This window comes from Ranitomeya imitator, chromosome 2 (genome assembly GCF_032444005.1).
Source record: "Ranitomeya imitator isolate aRanImi1 chromosome 2, aRanImi1.pri, whole genome shotgun sequence".
Classification (NCBI taxonomy): domain Eukaryota; kingdom Metazoa; phylum Chordata; class Amphibia; order Anura; family Dendrobatidae; genus Ranitomeya; species Ranitomeya imitator.
Genome location: NC_091283.1, coordinates 604,230,178 through 604,252,520, shown reverse-complemented (window position 1 = coordinate 604,252,520; position 22,343 = coordinate 604,230,178). Strand labels below are relative to the sequence as shown.

At 45.1% G+C, this 22,343-nt stretch overlaps 1 protein-coding gene across 3 annotated transcripts in view; it reads right to left on the bottom strand.

The window, feature by feature from the left end:
* The window catches only part of CCDC40 (coiled-coil domain 40 molecular ruler complex subunit), a 103,593-nt gene that overhangs the window by 61,461 nt on the left and 19,789 nt on the right, over positions 1–22,343 (bottom strand). For all 3 annotated transcript variants that reach the window (XM_069752421.1, XM_069752422.1, XM_069752420.1), the window contains exons 4-7: positions 21,041–21,204; positions 20,741–20,824; positions 16,114–16,333; positions 14,467–14,624 (exon numbers count right to left, since the gene is read on the bottom strand). In XM_069752421.1, coding sequence (XP_069608522.1) covers positions 14,467–14,624; positions 16,114–16,333; positions 20,741–20,824; positions 21,041–21,204 — 626 coding nt within the window. The remainder of the gene's footprint in view (positions 1–14,466; positions 14,625–16,113; positions 16,334–20,740; positions 20,825–21,040; positions 21,205–22,343) is intronic.

Genomic DNA, 22,343 nt, shown 5'->3' with positions numbered 1-22,343 from the left:
GTGTTCTGGTTGGGGATGAGGAGGAAGTATCCCCTACATCTGACATTCTGGAGTTAGAGGTTACCGGTGAAAATTTTGGGACTGCCCAACATAGGGACCCCACTCTGAGGGAAGCCTTTAATAATGTCACAGTTATTGACGGGGTGGTACAGGAGCCGGGGGCAGACAAAAGATTTCCCCATTTTCTGTTGAGGGGGGAATTGTTGTACCGGGTCACGAAAATAAGGGAGGAGTTGGTAGAGCAGTTGATAGTGCCGGGTCCGTATAGACGGAAAGTGTTGGACATGGCCCATTCACACATCTTGGGTGGACACCTAGGGGTGGAAAAAACGCAGGAACGGGTTGTGCAGAGGTTCTATTGGCCTGGGTGTCACCGGGAAATAGTGAACTATTGCAGGTCCTGCCCTACATGTCAGCTAACTGCTCCTACTCCTCATTTCCGGAACCCCCTTGTGCCACTGCCCATTATTGAGGTACCGTTCGAGAGAATTGCCATGGACTTGGTCGGTCCCTTAGTTAAATCAGCTCGGGGCCATCAGTATATATTAGTCATCCTGGACTATGCCACACGCTATCCTGAGGCAATTCCCTTGAGGAATTCTTCCTCAAAGAGCATAGCCCGCGAGTTGGTCCATGTCTTTTCCCGGACAGGTCTGCCAAAGGAGATCCTGACTGACCAGGGTACCCCTTTCATGAGCAAGGTGATGAGGGAGTTATGCAAAGCCCTGAAGATCTCCCAGTTGAGGACCTCGGTGTACCATCCCCAGTCAGATGGTCTTGTTGAGAGGTTTAACAAGACTCTAAAGAGCATGCTGAGAAAAGCTATAGAGAAAGACGGTAGAGACTGGGATTGTCTCTTACCCTATCTGATGTTTTCCATTCGTGAAGTTCCACAGGCCTCCACAGGGTTCTCACCGTTTGAGCTTCTATATGGCCGACATCCACGAGGACTCCTGGATATAGCCAAGGAAACCTGGGAAGCCGAAGTCACGCCCCACAGAAGCGTCATTGAGCATGTGGCCCTGATGCAGCAGAGGATTGCAAAGGTGATGCCTATCGTGAAAGAACACCTTCTCCAAGCACAAGAAGCTCAAGCCAGGGTCTACAACCGGTCTGCAAGAGTGAGGCAGTTCAATTCGGGAGACCGAGTTCTGGTGTTAGTTCCAACGGTGGAAAGCAAGTTCTTGGCCAAATGGCAAGGGCCATATGAGGTTGTCGAGAAACTTGGTGAGGTAAATTATAAAATTCACCAACCAGGAAGACGGAAACCATTCCAAGTTTACCATGTCAACCTCATCAAGCCATGGCAAGATAGAGAGCCGACAGTTACTCCGTCATTGTTAAGCAACCCAGAAGGTGAGGTTGGAGCGGTTACTATAGCAGAGACGCTATCGAAAACCCAGAAACAGCAGTGCCGGGAGTTACTCCAGAAAAACAGGGACCTGTTTTCAGAATTGCCAGGATACACGAAGGTCATAGAGCACGAGGTCCTAACAGAGCCCCATGTGCGGGTGAATGTGAAACCTTATCGTATTCCTGAGGCTCGTCGAGAAGTTATCTCCAAGGAAGTGGAGCGTATGTTGAGGCTTGGAGTCATTGAGGAATCCAAGAGCGGTTGGTCAAGCCCAATTGTCCTGGTCCCAAAACCTGATGGAGAGTGGAGGTTTTGCAACGACTATCGGAAGTTGAATGAGGTCTCCAAGTTCGACGCTTATCCCATGCCCCGTATTGATGAGCTCATCGAAAGGCTTGGGCACGCCAGATATATATCCACCTTGGATCTGACAAAGGGGTATTGGCAGATCCCCATGGCGCAGGAAGCCAAGGAGAAGACAGCCTTTTCGACACCTGATGGATGCTTCCAGTATGCCCGGATGCCGTTTGGCCTACAGGGAGCTCCGGCGACCTTCCAGAGGGCTATGGATAGAGTTCTTGCACCCCATAAGGCCTACGCTGCTGCGTACCTAGATGATATCATCATCTTTAGCCCGGACTGGGAGAGTCATCTGGAGAAAGTCCAAGCGGTGTTTGATGCTATAAGAGAGGCCGGATTTACTATAAACCCAAAGAAGTGTGCCTTGGGTAAAGAAGAAGCTAAGTACCTTGGATACATAGTGGGTCACGGAGAAATAAAACCCCAAATCAGTAAAGTGGAGGCAATTCAAACGTGGCCAAAACCAGTTTCCAAGAAGCAAGTTAAAGCCTTCCTGGGAATCGTGGGATATTACAGGAGGTTCATCCCAAACTTCGCCACGATGGCTGCGCCTCTGACTGACCTGCTAAAAGGGACAAAACCAGTAATGGTTAAGTGGTCCGAAGAAACAGAGTCAGCCTTCCAAGAAATGAAAAACGCTTTGTGTAAGCAACCCGTTCTGATGGCCCCAAACTTCAAGAAAGAGTTTATTCTTCAGACAGATGCCTCAGATGTTGGGGTGGGAGCAGTCCTTTCCCAAGAACTACATGGGGAGGAGCATCCTGTTCTCTATCTGAGTAGGAAGCTGTCCTCATCTGAAAAGAACTACTCAGTCGTTGAGAAGGAGTGCTTGGCCATAAAATGGGCAGTGGACACATTACGGTACTATCTGCTGGGACGTAAATTTAGACTGATATCCGACCATGCCCCACTTAGGTGGATGAGGGAAACGAAGGGTAGAAATGCTAGGGTCACCCGTTGGTTCTTATCCCTGCAGGACTTCAGTTTCCATGTGGAACATCGGGCCGGAAAGCTGCACGGTAATGCGGATGCCCTATCAAGAATCCCTTGTTTAGTGGGAGAAAGTGCCAAGCCCCACGGCTTTAGGCAGAGGGGGGAGGTATGTAGCATGGCTAAAGGGTGTGTAGTCGATGGGAGGTATGTGCCACATAAGTGCCTTGTTGCTGTAATGTAGCCCGGAATATTGCGTTGTTTTATATAACCATATGTTTGTGTTTCAGGACCTGTGGTGATGTCAGACCACATGGCTAATCATGTGATAGATTACTGGGTGTGGTTAGTCCTATATAAGACTGGCTAATCCTTTACACAGCAGATATGTGTGGAGGTGAAACCCTCCTGAGTGTGTTCGGCTTCAGGACTGAGCCGGATGAACTGGACACTTGTTTTCCTTTGCCTGAACCAAAGGCTATTTTGCTTTCTGTTGTTTTGCCACATGGTTTATGAAGCAATAAACCCAGTGAACTTTAAAGGAACACGTCTCCTGAGTGTCAGCCGTCGCAGCTGAGTGAGTGAAATCGCTACAATATATATATAATTGCCTAAGGGTTTTTCCGTCTGTCTGTCTGTCTGTCCTGGAAATCCCGCGTCTCTGATTGGTCGAGGCCGCCAGGCCTCGACCAATCAGCAACGGGCACAGCGACTATGATGTCATAAAGGATGTAGAAATCCCACGTTTCTGATTCAGCGACGGGCACAGTATCGACGTAGATGTCATAATGGTTGCCATGGCGACGATGATGTCATAAAGGTTGCCTCGACCAATCAGCGACGGGCACAGTCTGCCGCGAATTCTGGAATCATCATTGTCCATATACTACGGGGACATGCATATTCTAGAATACCCGATGCATTAGAATTGGGCCACAGTCTAGTATATATATAATTGTCTAAGGGTCACTTCCATCTTTCTTTCTTTCTATCACGGTTATTCATTCGCTGATTGGTCTCGGCAGCTGCCTGTCATGGCTGCCGCGACCAATCAGCGACAGCCACAGTCCGAAAGAAAATGGCCGCTCCTTCCTCCCCGCAGTCAGTGCCCGCTCCATACTCCCCTCCGGTCAGCACTCACACAGGGTTAATGGCAGCGTTGACCGCGGTGTAATGCACTATTAACCCTGTGTGACCACCTTTTTGCTATTCATGCTGCCTATGCAGCATGAATAGCAAAAATATCTAATGTTAAAAATAATTAAAAAAAAAAAAAAAATAGTTACATACTCACCCTCCGGTGGCCCCCCCGGATCAGTAACCGGCCTTTCCTGCTCCGCGTGACGCCCCGGTGACCGCTGCATGCATTGCGGTCTCGCGAGATGATGACGTATGGTCTCGCGAGACCGCTACGTCATCATCTCGCGAGACCGCAATGCACTCTTCAGACCGGGGCACGCAACACACATCGGGAACCGGACCCTTCGATCCGGAGGCTCCAGGAGGTGAGTATGTAACTATTTTTTATTTTAATTCGTTTTTTTTAACAGGGATATGGTGCATACTACGTGACTGTGCTGTATACTACGTGACTGTGCTGTATACTACGTGACTGGGCAGTATACTACGTGGCTCTGTGCTGTATACTACGTGGCTCTGTGCTGTATACTACGTGGCTCTGTGCTGTATACTACGTGGCTGGGCAATATACTATGTGACTGGGCAATATACTACGTAGCTGGGCAATATACTATGTGACTGGGCAATATACTACGTAGCTGGGCAATATACTATGTGACTGGGCAATATACTACGTGAACTACGTGGCTGGGCAATATACTACGTGGCTGGGCAATAAACTACGTGGTTGGGCAATATACTACGTGGCTGGGCAATATACTACGTGGCTGGGCAATATACTACGTGGCTGGGCAATATACTACGTGGCTGGGCAATATACTACGTGGCTGGGCAATATACTACGTGGCTGGGCAATATACTACGTGGCTGGGCAATATACTATGTGGCTGGGCAATATACTATGTGGCTGGGCAATATACTATGTGGCTGGGCAATATACTACGTGGCTGGGCAATATACTACGTGGTTGGGCAATATACTACGTGGCTGGGCAATATACTACATGGCTGGGCGATATACTACGTGGTCATACATATTCTAGAATACCCAATGTGTTACAATCGGGCTACCATCTAGTATATATATATATATATATATATTTATTCAAATAAATAAAGGAAACACTTGAACAACAGAATATAACTCCAAGTAAATCAGGCTTTTGTGAAATCTCACTGTCCACTTAGGAAGCAACACTGTTTGTCAATCAATTTCACATGCTGTTGTGCAAATGGAATAGACAACAGATGGAAATAATTGGCAATTATCAAGACACACTCAATAAAGGAGTGGTTCTGCGGGTGGGGACCACAGACTACATATCAGTACCAATGCTTTCTGGCTGATGTTCTGGTCACTTTTGAATGTACTCGTCGTAAATAGAAAAGACCTGGCACTCAACTTAATGCTGTGATGAGAAACGATTTTATTGTAGTTCCAAAAAACGTTTCGGTCCTCTAGTCTAGACCTTCATCAGTTACGTACTGGTTGATGACTATAGTATGTCATAAACAGATGGGACAGACTGTGCAGGCCTTATCCTCTTGTGGTAGTGGATGTTCGTATCAGGGATTGGATGGAGCTTTGATGGTGCCTGTGTGTGCGCCCAGACGCAGAATCCACAAGCGGTGTGGGAACCTACCTGGGCATCCCTTACAGTGGTGCTCACGTCTTTTCTTCTTTCACACTCATGGTAGCATGAGATGGACTCCACAACCCACACAAGTGGCTCAGGTAGTGCAGCTCATCCAGGAGGGCACATCAATGCGAGTTGTGGCAAGGTTTGCTGTGTCTGTCAGCTTAGTGTCCAGAGGCTGGAGGTGCTACCAGGAGACAGGCCAGTACAGGCCGCAGGAGGGCAACAACCCAGCAGCAGGACCGCCACCTCAGCCTTTGTGCAAGGAGGAACAGGAGGAGCACTGCCAGAGCCCTGCAAAATGACCTCCAGCAGGCCACAAATGTGCTTGTGTCTGCACAAACTGTTAAAAGCTGACTCCATGAGGATGGTCTGAGTGCCCGACTTCCACAGATCAGGGTTGTACTCACATCCCAACACCGTGCAGGACGCTTGGCATTTGCCACAGAACACCAGGATTGGCAAATTCGCCACTGGCGCCCTGTGCTCTTCACAGATGAAAGCAGGTTCACATTGAGCACATGTGATAGATGTGACAGAGTCTGGAGACGCCATGGAGAGTGATCTGCTGCTGCAACATCCTTCATCATGACCGGTTTGGCAGTGGGTCAGTAATGGTGTGGGGTGGCATTTCTTTGGAGGGCCGCACAGCCATCCATGTGCTCGCCAGAGGTAGCCTGACTGCCATTAGTTATCGAGAAGAGATCCTCAGACCCCTTGTGAGATCACATGCTGGTGCAGTTGGCCCTGGGTTGCTCCTAATGCAGGACAATGCCAGACCTCATGTGGCTGGAGTGTGTCAGCAGTTCCTGCAAGATGAAGGCATTGTAGCTATGGACTGGCCCGCCCGTGCCCCAGACCTGAATCCGATTGAACACATCTGGGACATCATATCTTCCACCATCCACCAACGTCATGTTGCACCACAAACTGTCCAGGAGTTAGCGGATGCTTTAGTTCTGGACTGGGAGGATATCTCTCTCAGGGGACCATACGCCGCCTCATCAGGAGCATGTCCAGGCATTGTTGGAAGGTCATACAGGCACGTGGAGGCCACACACACTACTGAGCATCATTTCCTTGTCTTGAGGCATTTCCACTGAAGTTGGATCAGCCTGTAACTTCATTTTCCATTTTGATTTTGAGCATCATTCCAACTCCGTGGGATATTAGTTGTGGTTTACGCTGATCATTTTTAGGTTTTATTGTTCTCAACACATTCCGCTATGTAATGAATAAAGATTTACAACTGGAAAATTTCATTCAGTGATATCTAGGATGTGGAATTTTAGTGTATATATATATATATATATATATATATATATATATATATATATATATATATATATATACATACACTGGTAAAGTACTGGAGGGGAGATGTTTCACTGCGCCTAATGGCATCAGTGATATAAAACCCAGAAATTTTCCTCCAGCACATTAAGTGCAATATGAGGGGTTAACAGCTAATCTGTATAATGGGTTCAGTTTTATGTGGACATCCATAGAGTGGGTGGGAAGATGTCCACCTTATCTCCACCCCAGGGTGTAGTCTGGCCTCCAGGTTTGTGTCCTGTGTTGCTCCAGAGAGAGAGAGCAGTTCCCTGAAAATGTATGTACTGAGTTACAGCATTTTTTTTTTTTTGCTTCCCTATTTTGCCCTAAGGGCTGCGTTTACTGTTCCCTTCTTGCTGGTGTAGAGCATCTGTCTAATAAACCAACAGAAGATTTAAAGCGAGACAGTGCCCCTGCTTTCTACCCTCGGTGTAGAGCTGAGTGAGTTGAACTACCACTATATATATATACATACTAGATGGTGGCCCGATTCTAACGCATCGGGTATTCTAGAATATGTATGTATGTATCTATATAGCACAGGCCACATAGTATATAGGAGCCACATAGTATATAGCACAGACCACGTAGTATATAGGAGCCACATAGCATATAGCAGCCACACAGTATATAACACAGCCACGCAGTATATACACAGCCCACGTAATGTATAGCACAGCCCACGCAGTATATAACACAGCCCACGCAATATATAGCACAGCCCACGCAGTATATAACACAGCCCATGCAGTATATAACACAGCCCACGTAGCATATAACACATCCCAAGCAGCATATAACACAGCCCACGTAGTATATAGCAGCCACGCAGTATATAACACAGCCCACATAGTATATAGCAGTGTGGGCACCATATCCCTGTTAAAAAAATTTAAATAAAAAATTGTTATATTCTCACCCTCCGGCATCCAGCGAAGTAGTCCCGATGCGCGCACGGCTGCTGCCAGCTTCCGTTCCCAGAGATGCATTGCGAAATTACCCAGATGACTTAGCGGTCTCGCGAGACCGCTAAGTCTTCTGGATAATTTCGCAATGCATCTCTGGGAACGGAAGCTGGCGGCAGCCACGCGTGCATCGGCGGACGATGGAAGGTGAGAATAGCAGGTTTTTTGTTTTTTATTATTTTTAACATTATATCTTTTTACTATTGATGCTGCATAGGCAGCATCAATAGTAAAAAGTTGGTCATACAGGGTTAATTGTTGTGAATTCTGTGGCGGAGTTCACTCCTGTGGTCACAAGTGGTACTTCGGCTGATTCTCTCTGGGATCTTCCGTTTGTGGAGGAAAGTGGTACTGCAGCTTCTGAGTTTCCTCCCTCAGGTGATCTGGTGAGCTCGTTAGCTTCTTCTCTACTTAACTCCACCTGATGCTTTGATCTATGCTTCCTGTCAATGTTTCAGTGTGGGACTTGTTTTTTCCCTGGATCATTCCTGTGGCCTGCTGCTCTGCAAAGCTAAGTTTTGCTTATGTTATTTTGTTGCTATTTTTCTGTCCAGCTTGCTTAATTGGTTTTTCTCGCCTGCTGGAAGCTCTGAGACGCAGAGGGACCACCTCCGTACCGTTAGTCGGTGCGGAGGGTCTTTTTGTCCCCTCTGCGTGGTTTTTTATAGGTTTTTGTGCTGACCGCAAAGTTATCTTCCCTATCCTCGTTCTGTTCAGCTAGTCGGGCCTCACTTTGCTAAATCTGTTTCATCTCTATGTTTGTGTTTTCATCTTACTCACAGTCATTATATGTGGGGGGCTGCCTTTTCCTTTGGGGAATTTCTCTGAGGCAAGGTAGGCTTATTTTTCTATCTTCAGGATTAGCTAGTTTCTCAGGCTGTGACGAGGCGCCTAGGTTCTGGTCAGGAGCGCTCCACGGCTACCTTTAGTTGTGGTTTGATAGGCTTAGGGATTGCGGTCTGCAGAGTTCCCACGTCTCAGAGCTCGTTCTATTATTTTGGGTTATTGTCAGTTCACTGTATGTGCTCTGACCTCCATGTCCATTGTGATTCTGAATTGCCTTTCATAACAGTTAATAGCAGCATTAACGGAGTGCGTTACCCGCGGCATAACGCGGTCCGTTAACGCTGCCATTAACCCTGTGTGAGCACTGGCTGGAGGGGAGTATGGAGCGGGCGCCGGTCACTGACTGGACGGAAGTAGGGGGGACTAATTCTCGGCTGGGCTGTGCCCGTCGCTGATTGGATCGCTGACCAATCAGTGACGCGGGATTTCCTTTACAGACAGACAGAAGTGCCCCTTAGACAAATATATATATACTAGATGGTGGCCCGATTCTAACGCATCGGGTATTCTAGAATATGCATGTCCACGTAGTATATTGCCCAGCCACGTAGTATATTGCCCAGCCACATAGTATATTGCCCAGCCACATAGTATATTGCCCAGCCACATAGTATATTGCCCAGCCACATAGTATATTGCCCAGCTACGTAGTATATTGCACAGCCCACGTAGTATATTGCCCAGTCACGCAGTATATTGCCCAGTCACGCAGTATAATGCCTAGCCACGTAGTATATTGCCCAGTCACGTAGTATATTGCCCAGTTACGTAGTATATTGCCTAGTTACGTATTATATTGCCCAGTGACGTAGTACATTGGCCAGCCACTTAGTATATTGCCCAGTGACGTAGTATATTGCCCAGCCACGTAGTATATTGCACAGCCCACGTAGTATATTGCCCAGTCACATAGTATATTGCCCAGCTATGTAGTATATTGCACAGCCCACGTAGTATATTGCCCAGTCACGTAGTATATTGCCCAGCCATATAGTATATTGCCCAGTTACGTAGTATATTTCCCAGTGACGTAGTATATTGCCCAGCCACGTAGTATATTGCACAGCCCACGTAGTATATTGCCCAGCCACGTAGTATATTGCCCAGCTACGTAGTATATTGCACAGCCCACGTAGTATATTGCCCAGTCACGTAGTATATTGCCCAGCCATGTAGTATATTGCCCAGTCACGTAGTATATTGCCCAGTGACGTAGTATATTGGCCAGCCACGTAGTATATTGCCCAGTGACGTAGTATATTTCCCAGTGACGTAGTATATTGCCCAGCCACGTAGTATATTGCACAGCCCACGTAGTATATTGCCCAGCCACGTAGTATATTGCCCAGCTACGTAGTATATTGCACAGCCCACGTAGTATATTGCCCAGTCACGTAGTATATTGCCCAGCCATGTAGTATATTGCCCAGTCACGTAGTATATTGCCCAGTGACGTAGTATATTGGCCAGCCACGTAGTATATTGCCCAGTGACGTAGTACATTGCACAGCCCACGTACTATATTGCCCAGTCACGCAGTATATTGCCTAGCCACGTAGTATATTGCCCAGTCACGTAGTATATTGCCCAGTCACGTAGTATATTGCCCAGTTACGTAGTATATTGCCTAGTTACGTATTATATTGCCCAGTGACGTAGTATATTGGCCAGCCATGTAGTATATTGCCCAGTGACGTAGTATATTGCCCAGCCACGTAGTTTATTACGTAGCCACGTAGTATATTGCACAGCGACGTAGTATACAGCACAGAGCCACGTAGTATATTGCCCAGCCACTTATGTCACAGGTTAAAAAATAAACATACTCACCTTCCGATCCGAGGGCCCCTTGTAGTTCTGTCACTGCGCGGCAGCTTCCGGTCCCAGGGTGTGAGGACGTCGCGGTCACATGACCGTGACGTCATGGCAGGTCCTTCTCTCGCAGGCGCGCAAGACCTGTGATGACGTCGCGGACCGTGACATCATGGCAGGTCCTTGACGCATACCATCATTGCCACCGGAACCTGACGGTTGCATGGAGCGGTCACCGGAGTGTCACGAGGAGCGGGAAAGGAGGCGGAAGGTGAGTTTATAATTTTTTAGTTTTTTAATTATTTTTAACGTTAGATGTTTTTACTATTGAAGCTGCATAGGCAGCATCAATAGTAAAAACTTGGTCACACAGGGTTAATAACGGCGTAAACAGAGTGAGTTACCCGCGGCATAACGCAGTCCGTTACCGCCGGCATTAACCCTATGTGAGCGGTGACTGGAGGGGAGTATGCGGGCGCCGGGCAGTGACTGCGGTGAGGAAGGAGCGGCCATTTTCTTCCGGACTGTGCCCGTCGTTGATTGGTCGTGGCTGTTTTGCCACGACCAATCAGCGACTTGGATTCCATGACAGACAGAGGCCGCGACCAATGAATATCCGTGACAGACAGACAGAAGGACAGAAAGACGGAAGTGACCCTTAGACAATTATATAGTAGACTAGATAGAAGCCCGATTCTAACGCATCGGGTATTCTAGAATATGCATGTATTTTATTTATGAAGATTTTAGAATAATACATTGAATACACAGGATTCGGCCAACCGCGACCAATTAGCGAAGCGTGGTTCAAATCCCATGCCAATTCACGGCCAGACTGCGCCTGTCACTGATTGTTCGCGGCCGGCCACATAGTATATAGCACAGCCACGTAGTATGTAGCACAGCCACGTAGTATATAGCACAGCCACGTAGTATATAGCACAGCCCACAGACTATATAGCACAGCCCACAGAGTATATAGCACAGCCACGTAGTATATAACACAGCCCACAGAGTATATAGCACAGCCCACGGAGTGTATAACAGCCCACATAGCATATAACACAGCCACGTAGTTTATAACAGCCCACGTAGCATATAACACAGCTCACATCTACTATATAATTGTCTAAGGGTCACTTCCGTCTTTCTGTCTATCCTTCTGTCTGTCACGGATATTCATTGGTCATGGCCTCTGTCTGTCATGGAATCCAAGTCGCTGATTGGTCTCGCCAGCTGCCTGGCAGGCCGGCGGCAAAAACCAATCAGCGACAGCCACAGTCCGATTAGTCCCTCCCCTGCAGTCAGCGCCTGGCGCCCGCTCAATACTCCCCGCAGTCACTGCTCACACAGGGTTAATGCCAGCGGCAACAGACCGCGTTATGCCGTGGGTAACTCACTCCGTTACCGCCGCTATTAACCCTGTGTGACCAAGCTTTTACGATTGATGCTGCCTATGCAGCGTCAATAGTAAAAACATCTAATGTTAAAAATAATTTAAAAAAAAAATTATATACTCACCTTTCGCGACGCTCCGGTGACCGCTCCATGCAAGCGGCAGGTTTCGGTACCAAGGATGGTATGGGAGAAGGACCTGCCATGACGTCACGGTCATGTGACCGCGACGTCATCACAGGCCCTGTGCGCCTGCGCGAGAAGGACCTGCCATGACGTCACGGTCATGTGACCGAACTACAAGGGGCCCTCGGAAGGTGAGTATATGTTTATTTTTTATTTTTTTAACCTGTGACATACGTGGCTGGGCAATATACTACGTAGCTGGGCAATATACTACGTGACTGGCCAATATACTACGTGGCTGGGCAATATACTACGTGGCTCTGTGCTGTATACTACGTCGCTGTGCAATATACTACGTGGCTCTGTGCTGTGTACTACGTCACTGGGCAATATACTACGTCGCTGGGCAATATACTACGTGACTGGGCAATATACTACGTGACTGGGCAATATACTACGTGACTGGGCAATATACTACGTCACTGGGCAATATACTACGTGGGCTGGGCAATATACTACGTGGCTCTGTGCTGTATACTACGTCGCTGTGCAATATACTACGTGGCTCTGTGCTGTGTACTACGTCACTGGGCAATATACTACGTCGCTGGGCAATATACTACGTGACTGGGCAATATACTACGTGACTGGGCAATATAGAATGTAACTGGGCAATATACTACGTGGGCTGGGCAATATACTACGTGGCTCTGTGCTGTATACTACGTCGCTGTGCAATATACTACGTGGCTCTGTGCTGTGTACTACGTCACTGGGCAATATACTACGTCGCTGGGCAATATACTACGTGACTGGGCAATATACTACGTGACTGGGCAATATACTACGTGACTGGGCAATATACTACGTCACTGGGCAATATACTACGTGGGCTGGGCAATATACTACGTGGCTGGGCAATATACTACGTGGCTGGGCAATATACTGCGTGGCTGGGCAATATACTACGTGACTGGGCAATATACTACGTGGGCTGGGCAATATACTACGTGGACATGCATATTCTAGAATACCCAATGCGTTAGAATCGGGCCACCATCTAGTAGTATATAACAGCCCACGCACGCAGTATATAACACAGCCCACATAGTGTATAACACAGCCCATGTAGTATATAGCACAGCCCACGTAGTATATAGCACAGTCTATGTAGTATATAACAGCATCGAACAAAGTCCAGCTCACCATGATCGACATCCTTGGAGACTCGGAGCACAGAGCCGCTGTGTCAGGGCGTAGACAATCAAAGAAGAAATGAGAAATCCAGCTCAACGAGGTAGTGAAAAAAACTTTTTTCTTTATTCACTTGGAAATATATTCAGTGGAGGATAAAAACATCAGCAATACAAAGGATAAAAAGCGATATCAACGCGTTTCTGGTGACAAAGCACTCTTAATCATGATATCATGATTAAGGGTGCTTTGTCACCAGAAACGCGTTGATATCGCTTTTTATCCTTTGTATTGCTGATGTTTTTATCATGATTAAGGGTGCTTTGTCACCAGAAACGCGTTGATATCGCTTTTTATCCTTTGTATTGCTGATGTTTTTATCATGATTAAGGGTGCTTTGTCACCAGAAACGCGTTGATATCGCTTTTTATCCTTTGTATTGCTGATGTTTTTATCCTCCACTAAATATATTTCCAAGTGAATAAAGAAAAAAGTTTTTTTCACTACCTCGTTGAGCTGGATTTCTCATTTCTTCTTTGAGTATATAACAGCCCATGTAGTGTATAACACAGCCACGTAGTATATAGCACAGCCACGTAGTATATTGCACAGCCCACGTAGTATATTGCACAGCCCACGTAGTATATTGCACAACCCACGTAGTATATTGCACAGCCCACGTACTATATAGCAATGTGGGCATCATATCCCTGTTAAAAAAAAAAAAAAAATTTAAAATAAAAAATAGTTATATACTCACCTTCCGTTGGCCCCTGGATCCAGAAGAAGCGTTTACCAATGCTCCTCGCGCGCTCCGGTCCCAAGAATGCATTGCGGTCTCGTGAGATGATGACGTAGCAGTCTCACGAGACCGCTACGTCATCATCTCGCGAGATCGCAATGCATGGAGCGGTCACCGGAACGTCGCGAGGAGCGGGAACGGCCTGTTCTGGATCCGAGGGGCCGATGGACGGTGAGTATATAACGATTTTTTAAATTATTTTTAATATTAGATCTTTTTACTATTGATGCTGCATGGGCAGAGAGAAAGACGGACAGAAATACGGAAGTGACCCGTAGACAATTATATAGATAGATATATATATATATACACAAGATAATAATACCTAAGTAAATGATTATATATATATATATATATAATTTTTTTTTTTTTATTTATTTAGTTGTAATTGTAATGACATTATCATGGTATAAAAACTAATCCTAAAAGTTATTGACAGATATCCATTTTTACACCCATACACCCACGCAAAAAAAAGTTTCAAAAGTTTTTAAATAAATTATTCATATTCCAAAACAGTGCCATTAAAAATAGAACTCCTGCCACAATGTCTGCCTTCAGATTGTGTCACCTGTTTCTGCTTCTCCATCTCGGCCTGCATTCTCTCCTCTTCAGTTTTCTGGAGAGCGCGTTTCATAACGGAGATGTCTGATCGCACATCGCTGGACATATTCTCCATGTAGAATAAACGCAATGCCAGATTCTCCACCTCTGTTTGCATAGAAGACACTGTAAGGATGAAAAAAAATATATTTAGGGTGAGACTACAATGGCTAATATTATACATAATTTAGACACTTAGATATTAAAGTATATTGTTAAGATATGAAGATGGTGGTCACCAAGGTTTAATGAGGTTGCCCACTACTTTACCATTGATGGGCTTTCCTTAGAATATGTCATCAATGTCTGATCGGTGGGGGTGCGACATTGTTCCCGTGTCGGCCGGGACTGACCAGTTACAGACCTGCACAGCACAGTCTACTGCATAGTGGCCGCGGCCACTAGATGGAGCAGATGGAGCTGTGTTGTGCAGGTCTGTAACCGGTTAGTTCCGGTCACCACCGACATCGGGAACGGATGTTCTGCGGGGGAGGGGGGGTGCAGGGTTTCAGACACTGACGACCTATCCTAAGGATACCCCATCAATGCTAATATAGTTTACCACCTCTTTATGTTTTATTGAAGTTCCCTAAGTATAATTTAAGAGGGTTAAGTAGATAATGTTATGCTTTGGAATAATGAAAAGTTATCAATATTTAAATATTCTTTCGGTATCAATTCTTCTTGGGATGCAAGATCTCTGCTTACAATTTACCTAAACTATCTGGGACACACGCATTGCGCAAACATCATATACAACGAGGGGAACGGACTAGATCATTTCCACCAAATTTTCTGGTCTAGAAAAGTTGAAACTATTGGCAAATGCAAAAATGTTGACTTTTCTGGCCACTTTAGAGAAAGGTGGGCAGAAATAGGTAGGGGGTGGTCTGCTGACTGTCAAACAGGTTTATTATATTGACAGCAGAAATTGGGGTAAATGACATACAAACCTACAACTGCTCAGCACAAGTACAGCAAAAGTTGTGCCAAATTTATCAAGAGGCCATTGCGAGAATGTGAGGGCCTATAGAAGCTAAAATAAAATTACTTTAAGACCCATTTTCAGAAAGGGATCCTTGAACTTGGGGTGCGCTCAGATTTCTGCCTAATTCCAGTGATGTACTGGGCTGCTTGCTGCAGTTTTGATAAAATTCCTGTTTTCTCTGCTGCAGATCTACCACTTCTCTGAATGCTGAGCTCTGTATAACCCCGCCCACACCACTGATTGGCAGCTTTCTGTGTACACTGTGCATAGGCAGAAAGCTGCCAATCAGTGGTGGGGAGGTATACAAATCTCATAAATATAGAAAACTAACAGCAGGTTTACTAGTCCTCTCTTGATAATCTCCTTTATTAAAACTACACTAAGCAGCGAAGTAAGTGGCACATCGCAGGAATCAGGGTCTTTGTCTCTACATCATGCCAGTCACAGATTAGGTTTCAAAAATCTGGTGGCAGATTCCCTTTATGATATCTAGGTTTCTAAACACTTGTTTGGCCGAGAGTAAATCCAATGTAACCCCCTCCCCAATTCTCCTTGAAAAGACAAAAGTAGATTCCAAACTCTTGATTAAGCAGTGCTTAGTAGTTTAATATGAGAGGATCTCTGCACCTTTTTTGCGCTCAGAACCTGCATTTTGGTGGGTTTTCTTGTACAGATTTTGGATATTTTCCAGCTCCTCTTCCACCTGCCGACGTACTGTGGAGATCTGAGCGTGTTTATCATGTTGCTTCTCCAGCCCCATCTGATGACGAGCCAACTCCTGCTGTATGCCATACAGGATGACCCCAAGATCTTCACGTTCACTTTTGTTTTTCTTCATTGACATACTCTGCGAATACAGAAATGGAAGAGATCTGAGTACAATGATTACATTCCGATAACGTTATCAGATCTACATAAAAAGGCAGACAATCTATGAGAGGCTTTACTGCTGAGGTCCCAGGCATGGTCAGATATGTAGATATCTGAAAGCATTGCTTCTGGATTTGGTCAACCAGGCGCGTTTTCCCCAAACCCTCCCATACATATGGACGCTCCGCTGAGTGTACATAGGGGAGTAAGGTGCCGGCAGACTCCTCGCTTAAATTCTGGAGAAGAAAAGGACCAGGCTGTCCAACCGATCAATCTGAATGCCCTACAACATCTGTCAATAGGGGGAAATCAGGAGACCCCCAACCAGGTTTGGCCAGTAGACATCTCATATGTATGGCCAGGTGTAGACTCCAATCTGCCAGTAATTTAAATTACACACCTGATGTGGTATTGTCCTCCTAGTGCAGACTTTTGGAAAGAGCTCCTAGATATCCTCATGGAGATCATACAATCCCCTGTACCGCTCTGCCCTAGGGTGAGTTTATTAGGAATCCTTGATGAGAAGACCGGCCTCACTTCCCTCGCACTCTTTTCAGGGAAACCTTTTTGGCAAACAAGGCTATCACCAAGAGATGGATGGACAGAAGACCACCGTGATTTCACCCTGGGTCAATATTATAAATACTGCAGCTTCCTATGAGAGGGTGGTATATAAACATACACATTGCCCTCAAAAATGTGATAAGGTATGAAATGCTTGGTTTAATTATCTTTTGATTCACTTTAGTCTCCAGGCGATGAGGAGTATTCTCTCATGATTAAAGTATATGATATTTTGTATATTTGGTATCTGACATGGGTTTCTTATACTTTTGGTTAAGATATTAGACTCATGGTATGTTACGTTTGCCAGACAGTATAAATGAGAAATGCTGTTTGTTCTATGATATAACCTTGTTATGTTGTATAAATCTTCAATAAAACGATAAAAGAAAGTATTAAACTTTAGAATATTTTTAAAGTATCATTTCCTGCCATTTTGAGGGTCTCTATCTCCGGATCACCTACTGTCCAGTAACATGTAGAATGAAGTTTCCATCCCGAAACTCCCGTTACATGATGGCGGTCACCAAATACAAACTGCCACAATGACGTCTTCTGTAGTGAAATCACAGGGAAGATGGCCAACATACTCCAAACTATTCCAAATGATGTGCAAAACTACTCTGAATTCCTCCTTTCCTGTATGGATTGTATAGTTTCAAGATGCTCATATCACCTGTGAGGGGAATTATAGGTGAGGGTCGCTATGTGTCCCCCAGGAGGAGCATGAAGTAAATTGCAGTCACAGACATAGCTGTGGTTGCAGTGCAGAATAAAAGTGAGTGTGGACTTGGTCAAGCTAGTGTATTTGGGCAAGGCAGGTTTAAGAAAAACCAGCATAGGCTTTTATTTTTGGAGTGAACTACAGGATGGTAGTGGGGCAGTTTGCTCCCTCCAGCCAGGTCTTACAAGTGGCCCACGGCCACAGATTCCATATAAAAACCCTGCAGCAAAAAGTTGGGTTTGTCAGTGTTGGTTTGCAAGCTGCAGAGCAGGTGGCTCTGCAATATCCGGCTTGTGTGTAAAGTCCACACAGAGTCAAGGGAAGTGAATGCCTGGTGCCCCCCTCAGTGTGACATGGTGGTGCAGTCGCCCACGGCAAGCGGTCTCGGAAACTGACTGTTTTGACGCCCCGGCTGCGATCTGGAGGATACTGTATTTTTCATTTATGAGTTTTGGACAATAAAGACATTGGCGTTGAACTTTACTGGGTCACTGCCTCATTACCACACAGTGTGAACCATGTGATCTTGTATCATGTGACCTCCTTCAAAAAATGTATTAAAAGCAATCAAAATATTGTAAATACCTAACAACAGTATCAAGAAAAACAAATAAGCTGCTATACAACTGTTTTGATGAGAAAAAAAAAAGGTTTTGGTCTCAGGTAAAAACAGTGACACAAAACAATATTTGAAATTTTTTTTTTAACAAATTTCTAAATTTACAATAGACCATGTAACTTTGGTATCATCACAATCATACTGACCTGGGAAATGAGGTTGCAAGGTCATTTATACCGTAAAAACAAAACCTAAAAAGCAATGGCAGAATTGTGTTTTGTGTTTTTTTTTTTTTTCCTCAAAAAACACGAAAATTGAATATTGTCATTCAAAACCAAAACTCAGCCCGCAAACAACAAGCCATCATACAACTAAGTAGTTGGAAATATGTAAAAAAAATATATATATAAAAACAACCCCTGAATTTTGGAAGTAGGGGATGAAAAGAACGACAGATCAAAAATGACAATTGAGAAGGGGTTCATGACTGCTCCTACCTTTAGGTATTACAGAAAATGACATGATGGAAACTAACAAGCCATCTCATCTGCTTTGGTATGTGAAATATTTTGGTAAGACTCCTCAATTTTACAGTCACTTCTAGCATTTCTGATTGGTAGAAATTTGCAACCAAACAGAACTTCCCTCCTATACGTCTCTAGATATCCCCTAGTAATAACCCAACAGCATATTCCTCAGTGAAATCCCCATAACTGGATCAGCAAGGGAATAAAGCAATTACAGAGCCTGATGACCATCTCTGAGACGTAGAGCATTCCACCATAAATATCTCCTGCTGAGGCATTATTTGACCTCCTTACATTCCTACTGGCACTCTCCAAGGTCTGTACATAAAGTACTTCTCCGATGCCTATAACAATGGATCGCCACGGCTTATGTAGCACCGGTAAATGACTCAAGTCCACCCATCTCAGCTATCAGATGTAAGTAGGACGCTGACTTTTATACAGATCAGTGCCTTGAGGCGTACTCCATTAGTTCTCTTACTTCTCAGTGTGCTAATCCTCTAGAAGCCTCCTATAAACTATTTTTATAGTAAGTATCTAACATCTTATCATCTATAGCTTTGTGTCGGTGATGCTGCAAAGAGGCAGCACTGTCCACAATATGGCCAAAAGTTTTTGGACACCTACATATTAGACCTAAAGGAGCATGTATGACATCCTACTCTAAATCCATAGACATGAGTATGGACTTGGTCTCCACGTTACAGATATAAGATCCTCTACTCTTCTCGTAATACTTACCCCAAGATTTTGGAGCGTGTTGGGAGCATTTTCGCCCTTTCATACAGAGGAGCATTTGTGAGTGCAGGCATTGAGGTTGGCCAAAGGGGCCTGGCTCATAATTTTCAGTTTACCCCAAAGGTGTGATTGTTTTCAGGGACTGCCTGTCAAGTATCTACGCCAAACTCGCCCAACCATGAATATACGGACCTTGCTTTGTCCACTGGGGCACAGTGATGCTGCAACAGAAAATGGCCTTCCCCAAACTGTTCCCACAAAGTTATAGACATTTGTCCAAAATGTCTTATATCCTCAAGTAATAATATTTTCCTTCCATGGACTATGGGCTATAGGTAATTCCTTGAAAAATAACCCCATAACATTATCCCGACACAGACTCAGACACACGACTGCGACATTAAGAGATGTGATTCCTCTCTCCACAGAACACATTTCCTGGGCTCCAGAGTCCAGTGGTGTGTGCCTTACACCGCTCCATCTGACACTTGGCATTGTGCTTGGTGGTGTAAGGCTTACATGCAGCTGCTTGACAATGCCATGAGGTCTTTGTGCTGATATTAATGCCAGACGAGGTTTGGACAGTTACGGAGTCAGCAGAGAACTTTCATTCTCTATGAGCCCCTGTTCTGTAACTTTGGGTCCGCCATTTTATGACTATTCCACTTTTCAATAATACCGCTCACAGTTGATCGTGGAATATTTCGGAGGGATGAAATGTAATGAACTGACTTGATACAATGGTGACATCCTATTACAGGACCGCGCTGGTATAAGGGAGCCTTAAAGAATATGTTCTAAGAAGTTTTTCCTCTGTAAAGTGTTGACCAATATTGACTCTACACCATCTCTGAACATCTCCTAGGTAGTCTTAGAGAAACAGTTTTTCATTTTTCTGCCTTCACATCTCCAGCATTCGATGGGCGCCATGTAGGAAAATGGAGAAAGCGGTCTTGCGATATGACCTTACTCTTAGGTCCAAGGAAACCCGCAACTTATTACAGCCATTTCTCATCTTAAAAACACGCTCCCTGAAAGTTTAAAGTTCCCAGAAAAAAACAAAAAAACATTTTAAAAGGGTTATGCAGAATTAGAAGAATAAGGCTTTGCTTTCCTTACATCTCATCTGTGGACAGTAGGTGGTCTCGTTCCCTTGAATGGAGAGGAGCTGTAATGTCAGAGCCCAAAAGGGGTGGTTTTATCATTCTAACCTCTCTACCTATATTAGATGTTGACCCCAAGATCTTGTTTGTCTAGTTTGCTGGTACGCACCATTTCCCGCAGTTCAATGTCCAGGCTTTGTATCTGCTTGGCGAGGTAATTCTTAAGAGCAGTTTGGAACCTTGTCATCAACGGCTGCAAAAAAAAAAATACAATCATTTTAATTATTCTATTTTATTACGTTAAAACATGTATGAAGCATCACATCACATTTGTTGGGCTGCCGCATAAAAGTGCAGTCTGGGAGTCTGGTTATTACCTAGTAGCCTACACTTGTAGAAGTCATCCTATGGCATATACTAACCAACATTACAAGTAAGGCCCAGGTTGATGAATTCAATGAGATCTTACGTGATCGGGGTCTAACACCACCAGTTCTTCGTCATCCTCTTCTTTTTGGTCTTTTGGAGGCTCTTCTTCTGGGTTGTCCTCTTCTTCCTTCTCATATTCACTATGGGCCATTTGATTACTTCGCTGATGAAGAACGGAGAACGACACCGCTCCTCTACCATCATCTGAAAAAAAAACACATCACCATGTTAACGAAAACAAGATATACCGTACATGCTTGATCCCACCTATCCGCTAATCCAAGCTGGCCGCTCCTCTCCATATACAGCCAACAGAAAGGGTGACCATGCCAATGTGCGCTCCTGTCCATTGACATTTGTGATATAGAAGAACCTGACCAGTACTGCTTCATACCTAGATGGCATCATTTTTGGATAGGCCATAACTTAATTTAACCCCTTAGTGACATCTGCCTTGCATTTATGGCGCATGATCGCACTGACAGTATAGAGTGCTGAGGCACAGAGGGCGCCAGCTGCATTACACAGCCACCACCTGAGTACAACTAGTGTGATCGGAGCAAGCTCTCATTGCAACCCCTTAGATGCTGCTGTCATCAGGACACTGGCATTTAGGAGATTGGTAATGTGGTGGGGGTTACTCCTGACACTCAGCACCTAGTCAAGTGATCGCAACGTGCCGATAGGCGGTCATGGATGTCATGTTAGAACATCTATAAAGGCCAGCTGGTGGCTGAGTTTCATAGGAAGCCAGTAATAATATAATATTACAGTACTTCAGTCCATAGTTTAGGTGATCAAGTGATTGCAGGCTCAAGTGCCCTAAGAGGACTAACAAAAAATGTAACAGAACATAAAAAAATAACCAATTACAAACATATATTACCTTCCTTTTCCAAAAATGAAAATGGCAAAATGTAAGAAAATTTTTAAAAATGAACATATTTGGTGACACTATGTGGCATTGTCCAAATCAATCTACTATATAATTGTCTAAGGGTCACTTCCGTCTGTCTGTCTTTCTGTCACGGATATTCATTGGTCGCGGCCTCTGTCTGTCATGGATATCCATGACAACCAAAACGCCCACGACCATTGCCACGACCAATCAGCGACGGGCGCAGTCTGGCGGCAACATGGCCGCTCCTTCCTTCCCGCAGGCAGGGCCCGCTCCATACTCCCCTGCAGTCAGCGCTCACACAGGGTTAATGGTAGCGCTAATGGACCGCGTTATGCCGCAGTGTAACGCACTCCATTAACGCTGCTATTAACCCTGTGTGACCAACTTTTTTTTACTATTGATGCTGCCTATGCAGCATCAATAGTAAAAAGATCTAATGTTA